The sequence below is a fragment of the Paramormyrops kingsleyae genome, chromosome 16 (genome assembly GCF_048594095.1).
Source record: "Paramormyrops kingsleyae isolate MSU_618 chromosome 16, PKINGS_0.4, whole genome shotgun sequence".
Lineage (NCBI taxonomy): Eukaryota > Metazoa > Chordata > Actinopteri > Osteoglossiformes > Mormyridae > Paramormyrops > Paramormyrops kingsleyae.
Window position 1 is genome coordinate 2,967,578 of NC_132812.1, and position 18,185 is coordinate 2,985,762.

Below are 18,185 nucleotides of genomic sequence, written 5' to 3' on the forward strand. Positions count from 1 at the left end.
GAAACACGCTCTTGCATGTTCTGAGGAACGGAACGCCTCGAAAACTCCCTGAAGCTACATCGGCCAGTCACTTCCCACAATTAATTTACCCTTGAGGTGGTTCTGGAGGTAGAATGGTGCTGTAACTTGATAGTAACAGTATCCAGACGTTCTGGTTTATGTCTGGAAAATATTAATTAATGTTATTCGAAGTACTCGATGTGTTTGAATCGAACAGCGGAAGAGGAGAAACTATGGGTACGGAAAAGGAGGAGCCATGGACACGGCAATGGCGCCAAATTCGAAAGCGACGGAGGGTAACGCTGGTGGAAGCTGCGGGTTGGGAGTAGTTAACGACTGCGCTTTATAGTCGTGTATATTCGATTATCGATTATATATAAGGTAACTCTCCAGTAAATGTTTCAGAGCAATGCGCTTTTGATGCTTTTTAGTCTTCCATAGCAGCGAATAAAAAGCTGACCAAGTTGTGTCGCTTACGAATCTTAATATAGTTTATCGGCTAGCTGTCTAAAAACCGGTTTCCGGTTTTAACTGAGTATTTTCGGAATTTGGGTTATGTAACAGTATTCCTTTATTTGGTTGTTTTCGTTGTGTTTACGAATGATGCTATTATAGGATGGAAACTTCAGCTGGCGTCTTCGGAAAGCTCCGCAACCTGGCGCTTCTCCTGGAGACTGAAACGGCCGAACTGCATCGAGCTCATAAGAACCCCCACCACGGTACTGACTTGGATAGCTAGATCTACTATTGATCAGTCTTCCTTACTCTGAACGGATTTTAATGAGTCTGCTTCACAGAAGGCACCGAGGGGACGGTGAAGGTTCTGCACGAACTGCACACCGAAGTCAGGGACCTGAAGGTTCGTATCAGTCATTCTTTATCGGTGTGTTACAGGGTGCAACCCGGCAGCGGGACGTATTTTTGAACAAGGAACTTAATGAAATGTCACACTCTCTGGGGGAAAAAGTCTTCTGAATATTAATTATAGCTCAGAACAAAAATGGAATTGCCAAGACGAGCTTGTCATGAACTTGACGGGTGATGTGATATTTACGTATGTAAATATTGTTTTGTATTGTTACTCCTTATAAAAGTGGGCATTTCGGTACAGATAATTGTCTGCCCAGGTTGAATTCCCAGGTTGAATTTAAACCCACATCTTTTCCATCAGGTGCAGTTCTGTTACCAAAGTCTAATCTTGACTTTCCCCCTTACTAAAAGTGTACTGATGCAGCCTATCCTCCTCCATCACATCTGCATGTTTGCTTGACAGGTCAGGGCTCTACAGTACGCCAGTTTCGCTCGCATATGTGAGTAAAATATTGGTGTGTGGACCTGAAAAAAGCGTTAGGCACGCTGCTGCGAGTGACCTAAAATTATATTTGCTTTTGATGTTGCTAATTTTATGTTTATAATGACATTAGTGTTGTGCCAGATGCCTGAGAGTTGGGAACCATGAAAATGTATTTTTTTGTTTCACCAGTTTCTCCAGTGCTGGGCATAGTTTCTTCAACACATCCTAGCCACCAATTATCATCATATGCAGCCACGACATAACCACTGATGCTTGCAAAGTCGAGTGATTCCCTAAGTGTGCACTTATACTGGGACAGATTTGCACACCTCACTCACCTCTGATGAATGCAGGGCATTTATTAGCCATATTTACTAGCCATGTGGGCCTTTTCAATATAGAGCTGGACAATAGCTTTAAAACAATATAAGTACCACTTTTGTGCAGCTTGCATTAAGGTAAATATAACCAAAGTCATACCCCCCCCCCCCCAAAAAAAAAAAGTTAAAATTTGTTCACTTAAATCTCCCTCAATATTGGTCCCAGACACGCCCAATTTCAGTTTCATGAGTTACTCATGTGATCAAATCAGCATGCCAAGTTTTGTTAATATCCGTGGCCTGAAAGTGAAAGTGTGATGATTTGACTTGGAATGACCCTACAGCACCCGCATATTGTTCAAAGTACGGTCCGTGTAACATTTATAAGTTCAAATTTCTTAGCACAGATGGATATTTGGAGTTCAAATATCCAAAGTTGGCATTATGAAATTACTGCCCCTGGATTCAAATAATTCAATATTGTAGTGATTCTCTACCCAGTTCCTGATGAGGATTAGTAAAACACCAAACCAGCCTACCAAATTTACCAAAAGTCCAAAGTAATCCCAAAAATATACAAATGTAAAACAACTTAACGAATTATCAGAACTACATAACTAAATATCAGAAACAGAAATTAAACATTTCACTTAGCTTGTTCAAATATGTTTTTATTATACAACATGTATTATACATTTGTATATTTATAATGATACATACCAAAAAACATTTAAAATAAGTTAATAAAATAACATTGTAAAGAAATGGTTGGGGCAGAGGGGTCACCACAGCCAAAATGAACATTTCAAGTACCCCGGCCCTAACAGATGTAATCTCACTCAAAACATTCAATGAAACTTGAGAGCCCTGCGTGTCATAATATTTTTTCCAGTATTATAACATTAACATGATAATACATTTTTCAATGGTCATGTATGACTAAATGTAAGTGCAGAAAACATCATGTTGAAGCTCATTGCTTCTAGTTAGAGTTTCGGGGTATTACATATAATTCTCTCAGATATCCTGTCAGGTTAGCATAGCTAGCTTACGTGAAGTTAAATATGTGAATCAAATAGTTAAAAAAAAAACTTAGAAATCCTGTCAGATTAATATGTGTAATGGTAAAAATGCTACATGAAATCTTCTCAAATCATTTCATATAATATGACATACATAGTTAGACATTTTATACATTTACATCACCCGTCTCTAAGCCGCTGCTTCCCTGACAATGAGTAACGCCCACGAGCGCGCATCCTCTTATTTCAAATCTGGCGCCCTATCAGGAACCAGTCGATTAAGTTCATATGTCAAGTACTGATGGAATACCCGGATGGGCTTTCGTTTTTTGGATTTAATAGAGTACACACTGGAGACAATTTTAATGGGCATTCAAATTTAGAGATAAGTGTTGATAGACACACCACAGCACACAGTGCACAATAAAATCTGTCTTCTGCATTTAACCCATATGCCCTAAAGGTTATTTTATGGTTCTATAAAAAATAACCACAAGGGAACGATTCACAGAACGTCCGTAAAAGGATACAAGAACATAACCTTTGTAGAACCTTCAGGAAACATTCCCTAAAGGTTCTCCCAAGGTTCCACAAAATGTTCTAGGAGCGATCGTAAAAGGTCACATTTTGTGGAAAGTTTTTAGAACGTTCTCTAAAGGTCGGAACCTTCGGGAAACCTTTAGGGAACGTTCCCTGAGTGTTCTGTGTTTGCTGGGGTTTCGCTGCTGTTATGTTAACACAAATGGCACATTAGAGTACACAAAACGGCTGCACATGTTGAACTTCGTCTTGCTTTGAGGTTAAATGAGTTTGCTATTCATTGGTATGGGAAACTGACGGTTCTAGTGTTACCTGGGAGTTGTGCCTTTTACCGCGCACCTTGCATGAAGGCAGCAGGGCATATACAGTCGTGGCCAAAAGTTTTGAGAATGACACAAATATTAATTTTCACTAAGTCTGCTACTTCAGTATTTATGATGGCAATTTGCATATACTCCAGAATGTTATGAAGAGTGATCAGAAGAATTGCAATTAATTGCAAAGTCCCTCTTTGCCATGAAAATTTCATCCCAAAAATACTATACTCAAAATTTCTACTGCATTTCAGCCCTGCCCCAGAAGAACCTACTGGCTTTCAGTGATTCTCTCATTAACATGGGTGAGTGTGTTGATGAGGACAAGGCTGGAGATCACTTTGTCATGCTGATTGAGTTAGAATAGCAGACTGGATGCTTTAAAAGAAGGGTGGTGCTTGAAATCATTGTTCTTCCTCTGTTAACCATGGTTACTTGCAAGGAAACATGTGCAGCCATCATTGCTTTGCACAAAAAGGGTTTCACAGGCAAGGATATTACTGCTAGTAAGATTGCACCTAAATCAACCATTTATTGTATTATCAATAACTTCAAGGAGAGAGGTTGTTTGGGGTATCCGGAAAAAAATTGTCCGGAGGTAAAGGTGAGAGCTACCATCAGTCCCGTGTCATGCCAACAGTAAAGCATCCTGAGACCATTCATATGTGGGGTTGCTTCTTAGCCAAGGGAGTGGGCTCAATCACAATTTTGCCTATGAACACAGCCATAAATAAAGAATGGTACCAAAACATCCTCCGAGAGCAACTTCTTCTAGCCGTCCAAGAACAGTTTGGTGATGAACAATGCCTTTTCCAGCATGATGATGGACCGTGCCATAAGGCAAAAGTGATAACTAAATGCCTCGGGGAACAAAACATCGACATTTTGGGTCCATGGCCAGGAAACTCCCCAGACTTTAATCCCAATGAGAACTTGTGGTCAATCCTCAAGAGACAGGTGGATGAACAAAAAATTCTGATAAACTTTGCATACACTTAATGTAATTGCCAATAAAAGCATTTGACACTTATGAAATGCTTGTAATTATACTTCAGTATACCATAGAAACATCTGACAAAATATCTACAAACACTGAAGCAGTATACTTTGTGAAAACCATTAGTTTTGTCATTCACAGAATTTTTGGCCATGACTATATATGCTGAAGTAGTGAATGTTTTACTTTATAATTTGCTACTATCTATGTATGTAACCTGATTATTTTTGTTTCATGTGTATACACAAGATCTGTTTATTTTGAATTTAATTTGCTATCAGGCCATGGCATTAGAGTGTGTTTAATAGAAAATTCACAGATAAACCGGTTACATATAGGCCTACTATACGTGCAAAGCTTGGCCAAGCCAGTTGGACTTTAATTACAGTATGAGTTGTATTGTGAAATATGATAAAACATTAAAAGAAATACAAAATTATCAATCTAGTTTCTTGTCAGTTTTGTCTGTCATGCTTAACCTTTTAATTCCACTAGCTTATATGTGAAATTGTATTATTATGATGCATTAAGTTTGAGTGCTTAAAAAACAGAACTGACTGTGCTCCCAAATTTTTGTCTGTGCTCCTAATTTCTTTAACTTAGGGGCACAAGTACTACTTGGGGGGGGGGGGGGGAACATTAGCATAGAGCCCTGCAGGTGACCATGCTGTTATGTCTCCTGCAGGTCCAGGTCCGTGACCAGCTGGTATGTTGCAGAGTGGAGGACCGCGAGATGCGGTCCTTCATGCAGGCGTGCATGGTTCTGAAGCAGCGAACCACGGAGGACCTCCGGCTGCTGAGGAGGCACTATGAGAAATATGGGTACAAAGCGCCCTCTGGTAGGTGTCCTTTTATTGTGAGCATCTGCACTGCCACCTCCTGTTGAAGCGTCCTGCTATGGGGTAGTGCTGCAGCCGTGCTCTCCAGAAAGCACCTTAGCAATGGCAAACCATACTGTGTGTACTCAGGCTTATAATAAGCACCAGTGGTCTCAATAATCTAGCAACTGCATAGAACTGAATTTAAGAACTTTAATCTCATTATGCTGTAACAATCAGCAGAACTAAAACCGTGATTAACATGTACCTGACAGAGCATGTCAGCAGAGTGGAGCTGTTGGCTCCTCCGCTCTAATTCGCACTAAGCCGCTCCGCTCAACACCGCTCCTCGCTCCACTAGAATTTCCTCCCGCTCCAGTCAAATCGCTCCATGCTCGCTCCAATTTAAAAGAGGGACAAATAATCTGCATGCCTAACAAATGTCACCTTAAACCAAAGCCTTATATCATAAAGAAATATGAGCAACGGCAACATTGTCACTCAGAAAAGAAAATATTTATTTTTAAACAACATATAGGCAACAACGGACAGGTTTGGCAATGCCATTCCACGCAAAAATAAGTTTAAAAATAAAGGAATCAGTGGGCTTAATAGCCTAAAAAATATACAGACTAAGCATCCACATCTTAAATTCCTCAATTTTTTTTCTGTTGATGCTGCTGCTGCGTCTCTATAAAATAAAACTTCACTGACAGTGTTACGTGAAATTAAAAAATCCTATTAGACCTACTTTGAATGACAAAACTAATTTATTTGATTACCAATTTTTACTTTATAGGCTTTTATACTTTTATATATATACTTGCTATGCTGCAACCATATAAAACTTGCTCACATTTTGCTCTGGCTTCCACCTGTTTGCGTAGCACACTCTCATGTTTCTGAGAAAAGTGATTCCAAAGTGAATCTTTAGTCACTGAAACAGTTTCACCACCTTGTTATTCTTGCTCTACATTATTGTCATCTATACGTTTGATAAGAATAGTGCACCTGTATGATCTATCAGTTTCCTTTGTAAAATATAAAATTCAATCTCGGCCAATTTGTGTAACAGTCTTGATAATTGTACAGATGACTTCTGGGTAGATTTGGGCACACCTCAGAGTCGTAGTGTGAGCGGTATCGGAGCGAAATTGGAGCGAGACAGAGCGACCGCTCCAGTCTTAATTTAAAAACCGCTCCACGCTCTGACCAAATTCCGCTTGCTCCACTCCGCTCACATGCTCTGGTACCTGACAGTTAGACAGAAAAGCTTCCAGCATTTGTGATCCTGAGGCCTACATGAACCTCTGAGCTCTGAGCATTGTAAATTAGCATTTTAAACCACGGTCACCAGCTCTGATTTGTGAGGGCCATATTCCGGCAGGCTTGGGAGAATACATTTCATTTTGCACTTGAATGATAGATGGAGGATTACTGGAACTCTGGTGCACACATGAATCTGAATGCTTTTATTGTTAAGGGGCAAAGTTAGGATTTGTCAGTTTCACAGATGAATGAGCAGCCATGAAATTTTATCAGAACCTTAATACCCAGTGCTTGCTAATACACACACTTGGATACATGACTTTGTATGATGGAAGTTCTTCTAAAATGCATTTCTGGCATACAGAATTCTTGTAGAATTCCATTCTGTGACATGGAGTCCCTCTATGTTTTAATTTTGCTTAAATATTACTGGTCTCCCTCTGCTGGTAGAGGTGAAAGGTCACAAAGATGATCAAAAGGCCGAGAAGACTCAAGAGAGCAAAGATAGTGAAGAGGAGGAGCAAGAAGTGGAGGAAGAGAGAGAGCAACATTTAGCAGTGGACGGAGAGACAGACGCAGCCCCCGTTTGCATGACTCCTGCCAAGCCGCCTCCTCGGACGGCTGACCCTATGCGCACTCCCCGCCTTTCTGACTTTGGCCTTTCTGGGTTTCATCTGCTTGCACCACTGGGTGAACCGGCACCACCTGTGGCATTTGCTCCCCCTACGGCCGAGCCCCCTGCTCTCTCCTCCCTGCCCAGGGTACCCAAGACCCCAAAGTGTGCTCTGAAGATGGACGAGGAGGCCCTCACACCCCGACTGGAGGACTTTGGCATCTCAGAGCACACCATGTGCCTTAATAATGACTTCACTATGGATCTGCTGCGGAAGAAACCCTCCCGACTCCACAGGTACATGCTGTATCAGTGCACCTCTTGCTTTCCCTGGTTTTTATTGCATGATCATTAGTGCAGGAAGGAGAAGAGAAACTGCAACTACAGATCTCCTTTCAATGAATAATTTATTGATGTGATCCTGATCTAGATGTGTATTTGTGCTGTCGTTGTAACCAGTGTTTTATTTATAGGTAATCAATGTATGTGACAGTGATTTTTCCTGTAATTCCAATCCTCTAGCTGCATATAGCATCTGTTAATTAAATGGAAGATCATTTATAGCTTAACAGATATTGTGGTAATATTTCTGATCTTGAAACTGTGTTCATAGTACTTCTGAAGTCTACTAATCATTTTTGATAGAAGGGTTTGTTATGCGCTATCAGTTTAGGGACACTGATCTCCTGTATTATGTGGTGTTCTAGCAAATTGTCTTGCTGTGTAAGCTGTTTGTATCTAATTGATGGATGCCTAGAATGGCTTAAAGGGTGATAATGGTCACTATACTCTCCCCATCAGTGTTCTTCTTTTTTATAAATAGTGTACTTCAGAATCCCTCAGTGATTAGGACAGTGATTATGAACATCAATTTTAACCTAAGAGTTTCATGCATCTTTTGAGGTTAAGTACCTTGCAAAGTACTGAAATATCCAGCTATATAGGTAACAAAAAATTGAAGGATTAAACAAATGGTAAAGATGTTAAGGTGGCTTGTATATGTTTGACAGGAAAGGAAACAGATTAACTATGATAGAAGTAGCTATAAGCAAAATTTTATCTGACATTCCTGATGTTTTGACAGTGATGCAGTGACATCTGTGGATCTGGATCCTGTACCTTCTCCAAAACTGGACAATTACCTTCTCTCACCCATGCCAGCTTCAGTGACCAGTGACTCGGAGGCCAATGGTATCCCATCATGATCTGCAAATACCCTCACCCTACAGCATCCATTTGACAAAAATTTATTTCAGTTCTTTTTTAAGTGTACCTTAATTTTGTAGTACATGATTTATTCATTGTAACTATGTATATAGGTTTATTCATTGAAAATATACATAAAAGTTATCAAAACAATTTATTTATTGCCAAGTACTTTAAAATACAAGGAATTTAATTTGGGGTATCATGTAAAACAAGCAACAGCAATCAAGACTGTCCACATAAGAAATTATCTACATAAGTAAAATGTGCTTAATGCCGATAGGGCCACATGTGCCTCGGTGGGCTAAGCCTCTGTGCCTGTTATTGGAAGGTTACCGATTCAAGCCTGGCCTCAGCACATCTGTGGGTCCTTGAAAAAGGCCCTTAATTCCCAGCTCCCTGGGTGCTACTGTGGCTGGCTGCCCTTTGCTACCCGATTGCTCTCACCTGCAGAGAGCAAGTTGGGGGAGACGTAAAGAGAATTTTCCCATGGGGATCTTTAAAAGCATCTGTTCTAACCAGTTAGTGCCATGCACCGTAGCAGCAGGTTCCTTAAATGGGCTAGGGCAGGGGGACTGACATAATCAATGTTGGTAATGCCTACTTCCATAGGGAAAAACCTGTTCAGTGCCACTTTACAATAAGGCTACCCATATAAAGGGTTTATGAATGGTTTCTAATCTGGTTATTAATTAGGTGGTACCACTTTGTAAATTATTAATAGACAATTTTAAACAAGTTATAACAGTTTTCTTTTTATTAATGAGTTACTACCAGTTACAAGTGGCAAAAGGGAGCCTTATTAAAGAGGTACCACCTGTTCTTTAGATGCATGGTTTTGGTCTTGATGGACCTCATCCTCTTACAGGAGATGAATGCTCATACTCAGGATGGGAGGTGTCAGCTGCTATATTTGTTGTTTGCTTCATAGTCCTAGAGGTGTTAATGGAAGAACTTATTCATAATGATAATCCCTATTTCATTTTTTTAAATAATGATTATTCTTGTATATTTTTCTTTTCAACATTTAACAGATGTGGCTTCCCCTCAGCCTCCAGCTCTCTGTACTCCCGGGTTAAAGATCACAAAAACGAAGTCCCATGCTGCTTCTCTATTGGATTCGGACACCACCCAGCTGCCAGATCTGCATCTGACACCAGAACCCCCTGCATTTGAGACCCCCTATGTGAAGAAGCTTGTCAGAGTGAGAGGCACAGATGACTTCTCATATGTATATTTGTATTTGACTTGTATTTGTGTTACTGTGAATCAGCTCAGTTAATGTAAATGTATCTAAAGCAATATTTCTCAACCCATTTCTTGGGGACTGCCAGACAGTACATGTTTTTGCTCCCTCCCAGCTCCCTGCTAGACAGTCCACATTTCTAACACAATGTGTAGTAGTTCTGGGTTGTCTGTGATTGTGAGCAGCAGCAACATGGTCTTTGTGACACTTTTGAGGCCTGATTAATTGTATTTGGAGACTGTCAGGCCAGCTAAGAGGAAGACTGAGAATGCACTTTCTACTCAGGATGAAGAGGCCCGTCCCAGCAAAGTATTCTCCAGTAGAAGTTTTGTTTATCAGCCTGACATCCCCCGCATGCCAGTCAGAGCCACACCAAAGGATGAGAACACACTTGAAATGCCAACCCTAGAGTTGTTTCTAAGCTCTTGCCCTCGTGTGAGTGATGTTTGGATTTTTATATCAGATGCAGTGCTTGCTTTTTCTCTGAATGCCACTGAATGTTGTTTCTGTGGTTTGCCCAGAATGCTGATGGGGCTTCACCACTTGTGACCAACAAGGCATCTGGGGGCTCATTCGGCCTGAAGGAGCCTTTGTTGCCTGACCTGGGGGCTAATCGGGAGCTGCAGGACCATGAAAGGACCTTATTATCCCCTCCAGGCCAGAGCAGCCTCGCTCCACACCCAAAGACCCCTGATATGCCGGACATCAGCTCCTTTACACAGGACATCTTTAAAGTTGAGTGGCTGCCACAGTGGATGATGTGTATCCAGTCCCTATGTCTGTCCATATTGTGGTATCAGTATTAAGGTTCAATTTCATCAACTATTCTACATTCTAATTTTTTTTTGTCTCATCACTTTGCTCTGTTGCCATTCCAGCTCATATCTCAGGATAACATCACGTCCGCTAGTGCAATTACAGCCACTCCCAAAACCACAGCCCTACAGTCAGCCACACCAAGCAGAAAAGAGAACCGGTGAGAAGCAGTGTTTCACTCATAATTAGCAGGCCAAGCTGGCATGGTGATTACAGCTCAAGACTTTTAACTGTCAAAGCTGTGCTCTGCCTGTGATGTGTGTAGCCAAGGTTACTGGCCGGTACAGCAAGCTTCTGTTAGGCTTGCTGCCACAGACAAATTAATTAATAACAATAATTCATGATACAATTGGCCAGGATTCTTAGAATTGACTGAGTAATTATCTCAGTGTGAAGGTACTGATATGACAGAAAATGAATACAATACAAGGTACAGGTGTATATTTCCATGGCTGGTGACAACTTACTCTGCAGAGGAGGCTGTGTTGAATCTTACTGAACCCCCCCCCCCCCCCTTTAGAGTGCAGGCTCTCAACCTGGTGTTGGAAGAGGAATTCTGGGGGCTTCCAGGATACCTGAGACAGATGCCCCTGTCAAGCCTCAACCAGGCCATTGGGAAGATTAACACTGCTCTAGAGGGCCGTCAGTGGGGTGAGTGAGCTGTGGACACCCATGTCACATTGTTTGGGTTTTCCAGCAGGGTTTACCCACCCCTGTCCTGGAGGATACACTTTGCATTTGATTTATTAATCAGCATTGCATGGCATCTGCATGCTATAATAGGGTTTATGAAGATGGTGAATTAATTTGCTTTAATTCATATATGTACCTCCAATTTTTAGGAAGTTTACATTTTAGCTTGTATTAATCATTTTTGTCAAATCCTTCTGATTTGTTAATTTATTGGATCATAATTATATTTTGGAGCATCACATTCAGCACTAGATGCTAACTTGTACTGTGTGCCTCTCCAGATTCATTAATCTACATCAGACTTATTGTCAAATCAGGATCTGTTCTTAGCACTACATCTTTTCCCACTTTGTCTATTATTGCCCCTTCTGTGTGCAAGTGAGGTTTTGATTTATAATTTGCATTTCCGGTTATCCAATGAGGATAAAAAAGGATGTCATTCAGCTGGTTTGCAGCTGCCTTCCAATCAAAAAAGCCTGTCAACAGACCTGCTTTATCAGGTGGATGGAGAGGCTCAATTGTGAAGTTATTCATACCTGATTTTTAATCATGTTCATTTTCCTTAGCGACCCTCCAGAAACACAGGACAAAGTACATTGTGATTTTTTTGAGTCAAAAATAAAAAAAAATCAGTTTCATTAATCCACCTTAAATCTGTTTAACATATTCTATTATCATACTTGCAAAATTAAGAGCTTGCAAAATTTGTCGTAACTGAACGCTTTCATAATTAATACCAGTGAAGGAACAAGCAATTCAAAGAATTATGCTAAGTTAAATGGTGTGGCCCCTGTTGTCCAATGAATTTGAGGACGAAGTCACCAAACAGGAAATGAGGCCATATCTCAGCAACGATATCATGTATCAAAACCAAATTTGGGATATAGACATGGGATCCAATTCTGAGGTCAACCAACAAACATGGTGCCATTGCACCACTAGGGGGCGCTACCATTGGCAAAAATACATTTTGACTAATAACTGTTGATCTGTTTGTTGGAGAAAAATAAGTCTTGTATTTTCTAATTCTGTGGGATGGCCCCAGGTTGACACCTGGGAAGGTTAATGTCCCCAGAATTCATGCGGCCACCATATTGGATTTTAGTCAAAATTCCAGTATTTTCCACATGACACAAAATTGATCCAATCTTCACCTTTGAAATTTGGCATATTGGTAGGGACTAAGCCACAGTATGCCCTCACCAAATGTGGGGTCTATCCCTCTAGTGCCACCATCAGGCCAAATGTCAAGATACGTTTTTGCATATAACTTTTAAACCCTTTGGCCTAGAATTGTGATCTTTAATTCCCCTGAAGTCTTGGGTCCTCCCAATTCAAATGCACCCATTGTTGTTAATTTCAACCGTATGGGGTTTTTTGCCACATTGAATTTTCTGCAAAACTACTTTTGTGAACTCATCCTAAGTCATTGATGTGCATCATCTACAGTCAGTCCCAACCAAAACTTGTTCAAAGCATTATGCTAAACCAAATAGTAAGTGAGGCCATATCTCCGAAATGCTGTGAGTTGTCAAAACCAAATTTAGAATTTAGACTTGTGACCCAATTCCAAAGGCATTCACCAAAAATGGCGCCATTCCACCACTAGGCGGCACTGAAATAAGCAAAAATGTGTTTTGGCTGATAATTGTGGAAGGATTTCACATAGAAAAACAATTCTTCTGTCTTCTAACACCATGGTACATCCCCAGTCCTCTCCACTACCAAATTTATGTTTGTCTAATTGATGCGGACACCATATTGGATTTTATTGAAAATGTAACGATTTCCCACAGGCAAATGTCTGGGGATTGTTAAGATTGGTCTCTGCCAGTCTTTTTTTAATTCTTTCCATGCCACCCATGCCTTGGTTGTATGCTTGGCCCCATTTTTGCTGCTTGCTATATTTAGCTTTTTAATTGTTCAGATCATTAAGCTGGTGTCACAGATATGGTGTAACACCAGTGACATTCTGAGTAAAATGGATGATTTTATTTTCTTAATTGCTGCCCCTTTGGGGGGAGGGTAAGGTGACCTTGTACAACTAATTAAAATCAGTCATATATGGATTTTTTTTTTTACACAAATTCAATTACCCAGGACAATTTACTCTTACAAAATTCAATTACCTTACGCGTATAACACCAGTGATGTGCAAAACTTGCATGTTGCCCATGAAACAAAATGATCAATAATATATTGTTTTTATAAAAAGATCAAGTAGACTCTGCTTCTCATTCCTTGAGATGTTTCCTCTATGATGACTCTTGACCCAATGAAGCAGTGTAATAGAGCAATAATTAGTATGTAATTGTGTAATGTAATGTGTCCCAGTAGCAGCAGTGACCAAAATCGTTGACAAATGTTTTTTTTAATGAATTATATATTTTTGAATGTAGTACAATGTTAGTGATGTACGCAGTAAAATAGAACTCTTTTAAATAATTTTATTCAAATTACACCTTTTAGAAATATTGTTTCATCTTAAAAATGACTTCTCAGATGGTGTAATTTGGTTGTGTGATAAGCAATTTTACAAGTTTGGAGCAGGAAACATAGAAACATCAAACAAATCACGAGGGAAATGTCCTATTTAATCATACATCAACTATGTGAATGTACATGGTGATTCTTGGAGCTGTGACTAATATTTTAAGCATGTTTAAAGCCCTGTAATTTCTATGACATGGTTTCCTGCTTCGAATGGAGAATGACCCACTTCGTTTAAGCTTGATTTGACATCCAGTTTGTACAACTGCCTGTTAAGAGAGCTGTAGCATTTACATTTGGATCTAAGTTACTAATAGAGTGGAGTGAGATCACTGATTTGGCCGTTTTTGAACACAGTATTATTGTTTGCATTCAAAGATGCAAAAAAAATAAAAAATCTGCACAGCTGCATGATGGAGTTGAACTGTTTCCTTTACACAGTTCCAGTTCCTGGTAGCTGTTTCTGCCCGGAGTGTACTTTGACATCTGGTGCTAAACCTGACGTGAAATAGCCTTGCTTATCTTTGCATATTCAGCAAGGTAATGAACTCTAAAATGAGTGCTGGGTTGTAGTGGTGCTCTCTTTTTTTAATGTCTTTTCAGTAGATGTGGCAAGAGACTTTGCTTGAAACCAAATCACTGCAGTTGCCTTTTTCCCAACCAGGTCACTCACCTGTCTTACTGTCAAAGGTCTAAATATAGGCTACATTTCTTGACTTTATAGCTGGATTTTTTTGCAGTGCTGACAAACATCTATGCACAACTGAATTTCAATTGCTGATTATCATGTCAAAGTAAAAATATTGTGCTGACTGCATAATATTGTCCAAGTGCGGTGCTGGAGACTTCTCGTTTGCCTTGATCACACACGTTTCCAGAGCTTTATTTTAATGAGGACTGTGGACTGGATTGTTTATGCAGATATCTATATTGGCTACATTTACTGAATCGGCAGAAGAGTCATAAGTCCATGGACCCTTGAGCAAGGCCCTTAAACCTCAAGCTATGGAGGCCAAGACTGGGTTGGCAAAGTGAATCATTCCAATGTGCCCATGGCAAAGCATGTTTGGTTTTTTTGTTTTGAATTGTCAGATATACACTAAATCAGCTGTGAGATGGTCCTTCCTGGAAGTAAAATGACTAATGTTGGACTTTTTCCTCTAACATAACACAGGGGGCAGTACAGAGCCTGGACTCTTCCTGCTAGATGAGCTGACGAGCATCACAGGTGCAGGTCTGAAGGCCCACGTGTATTTCCTCTGCCTCACTGAACTCAAGAGGCTGGAGTGTGTGCTGGGTGAGGGGTCCAGCTCTGTGTTTAGAGTATGCAGCCGAATCTGATGCTCATGCTGAAGCAGCTCTACTTCCATGATAGTGTAGCCCCCATGTAAAGATGTAATTATACTAGCTCTGCACTAGCCAACAGTGAGTGTGCCTCCATGTAATCTGTGAATAAAGCTTTGCATTGTAAGTTTGCTTCAATTGGATGATTGAAACGTGCTAAAATTTGCCCTAATTCACAAGGTCACAGGATGTATGAAATCCATTCCAGATTAATACATTTAAAATTTTATTGAAAAATCACATTGTAACAAGTTCTCTGGCCATTGCTTTATAATGGCAACAAGTCAAAAGGGTTGGAATATAACACAGGAAGTTTCAGATGTAAGCATATCGAACAAGTCAGAGGGAGACAACTCCATGACAACACCTGTACAACCTATGCAATACAAAACTGAAGGGGGTGTCAGTAGGGCCTCATGCGACTAGGAAGGGGTGGGGCTCTGTTAGGAGGCGTGATGGCAATATCCAGGTAGTCACCAATCTGGAAACGTTGCGACTGTAGAGTCATGGAATCATCAGCACCTTTCCGACCCGACACAGTATTGCCAATGTCCTTCACTCTGCAAAGGTAGAAACAAGATTAAAACTGATGCCATACAGATTTAAATACCACAGACATATACACAATCTACTAAAGGTGTGCCTGCCACACTTCTATAGAAATTCAACAGTTTTCACATAAGGAAATGGTACAGATAGCTCAGGAGTACTCACTGGAATCAGAGTTAAAACAATAAGGTGGCACTCGCTCAACTACATCTTCTGTCTGGAAGGGCCTTTAAATGGATTGAAAATGGAACCAATTGCCATCTACCATGCAAACACCACCAAAACTTGAATTGTTCCCTCTGAATTGAAACTACTCAATATTTTGTACCATGGAAGAAAAATAAGACCATTAGTTACAGATCTGCAGGCTCTGGTTTACACACAAGACCAATGGGTGTATGAACAATAGATACCAAGAGCCCTCATTACAACTGCACATCTGTGGGATTCCATGAAAACACAAATTTGCCCAAAAATCTCAAAACCAAACTGTCCCAATTGACATATTCCTTAAGTTTAATCAAATTTGTCATTTAGCTAGGTGTCTAACTGCCAGTGTGTCACAAGGCTACTCATTCAACTCCACTTTCTACACTACTGCCTGGTCTCTAGAGATACAATCTGTCAAACTATTAATGTTTCTGGTTGACCTTAACCTTGGTAGGATATTCTGAAGTGTGGCTACAATAACGTCAAACAACACCATCAAAATGGCTTAAAGCAATATACCTACATTTCGGGCTGCACAGTATCACATAACTATTATATGGCGCATGCGCAATAATCACCAGGGCTTCAGATGACTGGCTTTAACATTTGTCCGAATGCCGGCTTTTCGGGAGTTTACCTATGCCTACAGCAAGCAGATTAGCAATACCCTTAAAACGTTAGCAAGAGGCATAGTGGGAACCAAAAGCTGGTCATCTGTATAAATTAGGTGTATCCTTAAGTTTAATAAATGTCGGACTTTAAACTGCAAAAAGTATCACCACACCACTGGTGTCTTTTTTTTTAAATCACCTCCATGATTTACCAGAACAGTATGTCACATGTAAACATAAGGATATGCTGAATTTATATAGATTACTAAGTCTTGATATTTTTGGCCCAACACTAACCTGTTTACCAAATTATGGGCGTAAGTAAGCATCCATTTAACACAAACTGGTGATGGTCGTGCAACCACCACTTAATCCCAAAGATTCCCCAACCTCTAACACCCAGACATCAGTGATGCAATGATATCAGGCACCACCTCCTACTGTTCCCACCAAACCAAGGCCTCACATTTCAAAATCACACTCACAACTATCTTCATTCTTTTAAACTACAAACTATTTCGACATTTCTAGATTGCAGTTATCCAGGGGATGTAAAATTGGTGTTAGCTGGAACTACACTAGATATTTCATTACAGCCCACATCTTCGTAGTTAACTAAACAAAAAGAGCAGTCATGTACTTGGTAAACGTTGTTCATTATAATTGGGACTACATTAACTTATCCTTACCTATACCCCTGCCTTTTGGGGTCTGGGTAGACTATGGCAAAGCCAAAATGTGTGCCTTTTTTTCGAGCCTCAGGATAAACCTCTTTTACCAGACTGGTCAGCTCCTTCAGAGTAGCATCCATCCTGTTACAAGGCAGAAACATCCAGACACCATTTGTTACAATATCTTCTGTACATGCCCAGCCGCTGAAAGAAACGTGCCCATTTCATTCCGGACTCGGGAACCACTCAAATTACACACATTACAAAATTATGAATCTTGAAAACTAGACGTTAAACCCAGACTTAAAGGTTCAAGAAGTTCCCAGGCAAAGAGGGAAAATTATATTGCACCTGTTAAACGTACGTCGTTTGAACTGCTCCAGTACGATGTACAAAAGGAACTAAAATGTATTCCTTTCGCTCACGACGGGGTTAGTCGTGGCCAGGGGAGATGTGTTTATTTCTTGGAAACAGCGAAGTAGACGCACAAACATACCAGGTGTATATTTGCAGCTCGCTAGAGGGGACGTTACCCCGAGCAAACTCGTCCATCCTGTGATGCCTGCCGTTGTTCGTGGTGAAAACCCGCAGAAGCAGAGGACAAGTCTGCAAACAAGAAAAAGCTTGCGTTTGTGAACTTATATGCTGACCACAATGATACAGGTCGTTGATTAAAGTTGACTATAGGTTTAAGCAACGCTTGGACTGGAACCCAAATTTGTAAATTGTAATAAAAACAAGATAACACACAGAAATAAGCGTACCGAATTCTTTTTTGTCATATTAGTCGCCCGATGTACATGCAATGATAATTAGATAACCCAGAAATGGAAAAACCAACACAGCACATTAAGTTACCTACAAGCTAAAACGAAATACTAGCCATTGGTCAACAAAATGTAAATCACTCAGCGCATGTACAAATTATAATCAAAACTAACCTTTTCTCTGTCAACGGGCTTCTCGGGCTCCTTTTTAATTTCTTCTTGTGTTACTCTTGATTCAACAGCCATTTTCTGTGCTTTTCAAAAAGCGAGTTCCACTATTCCACTAGCTACCACCCCACGCCAAACACCGACACGACCGTTACTACTTCCGGTTCACGGCGTTCATTAGCGCCTGACCTAAGGCGGACCCTTTTCCGCTTTAAGCACAACCCTCC

The 18,185-nt window shown here is 40.4% G+C and overlaps 2 protein-coding genes across 7 annotated transcripts; one reads left to right on the forward strand and one right to left on the reverse strand.

Annotated features, from left to right (window-relative positions):
- ska3 (spindle and kinetochore associated complex subunit 3) lies at nt 1–15,109 on the forward strand. Of its 6 annotated transcripts, XM_072700862.1 has the most exons (14): nt 26–108; nt 218–381; nt 616–719; nt 798–859; nt 3,745–3,795; nt 5,173–5,326; nt 7,025–7,484; nt 8,272–8,378; nt 9,428–9,597; nt 9,925–10,074; nt 10,161–10,373; nt 10,518–10,615; nt 10,976–11,106; nt 14,813–15,109. In XM_072700862.1, exons 3-14 carry the CDS (start codon nt 617–619, stop codon nt 14,977–14,979), a joined length of 1,866 nt encoding a protein of 621 aa, XP_072556963.1. In that variant the 5' UTR covers nt 26–108; nt 218–381; nt 616; the 3' UTR covers nt 14,980–15,109. The 6 variants fall into 6 exon arrangements, with proteins under 6 accessions (XP_072556964.1, XP_072556960.1, XP_072556961.1 ...); XM_072700863.1 differs by having other exon boundaries at nt 1–381; nt 801–859; XM_072700859.1 differs by having other exon boundaries at nt 1–296.
- An 86-nt stretch (nt 15,110–15,195) lies between these two features.
- Nucleotides 15,196–18,161, reverse strand: sap18 (Sin3A-associated protein). Its single transcript, XM_023799823.2, has 4 exons — nt 17,965–18,161; nt 17,520–17,629; nt 17,042–17,164; nt 15,196–15,542 (listed from the first exon to the last, which is right to left on the reverse strand). Exons 1-4 carry the CDS (start codon nt 18,034–18,036, stop codon nt 15,386–15,388), a joined length of 462 nt encoding a protein of 153 aa, XP_023655591.1. The 5' UTR covers nt 18,037–18,161; the 3' UTR covers nt 15,196–15,385.
- Nucleotides 18,162–18,185: the final 24 nt, after the last annotated feature.

Bases quoted from the DNA above. Each gene is read 5' to 3' on its own strand.
- ska3 (XM_072700859.1), top strand. From the start codon at position 199: ATGTGTTTGAATCGAACAGCGGAAGAGGAGAAACTATGGGTACGGAAA. The intron at 5,327-7,024 runs GTAGGTGTCCTT...CTCTGCTGGTAG, and splicing joins TGGGTACAAAGCGCCCTCTG to AGGTGAAAGGTCACAAAGAT. The intron at 10,616-10,975 runs GTGAGAAGCAGT...CCCCCCCTTTAG, and splicing joins CCAAGCAGAAAAGAGAACCG to AGTGCAGGCTCTCAACCTGG.
- sap18 (XM_023799823.2), bottom strand. From the start codon at position 18,036: ATGGCTGTTGAATCAAGAGTAACACAAGAAGAAATTAAAAAGGAGCCC. The intron at 17,165-17,519 runs GTATGTTTGTGC...GCCTTGTAACAG, and splicing joins GAGCTGCAAATATACACCTG to GATGGATGCTACTCTGAAGG. The intron at 15,543-17,041 runs GTAAGGATAAGT...CTACCTTTGCAG, and splicing joins CCCAAAAGGCAGGGGTATAG to AGTGAAGGACATTGGCAATA.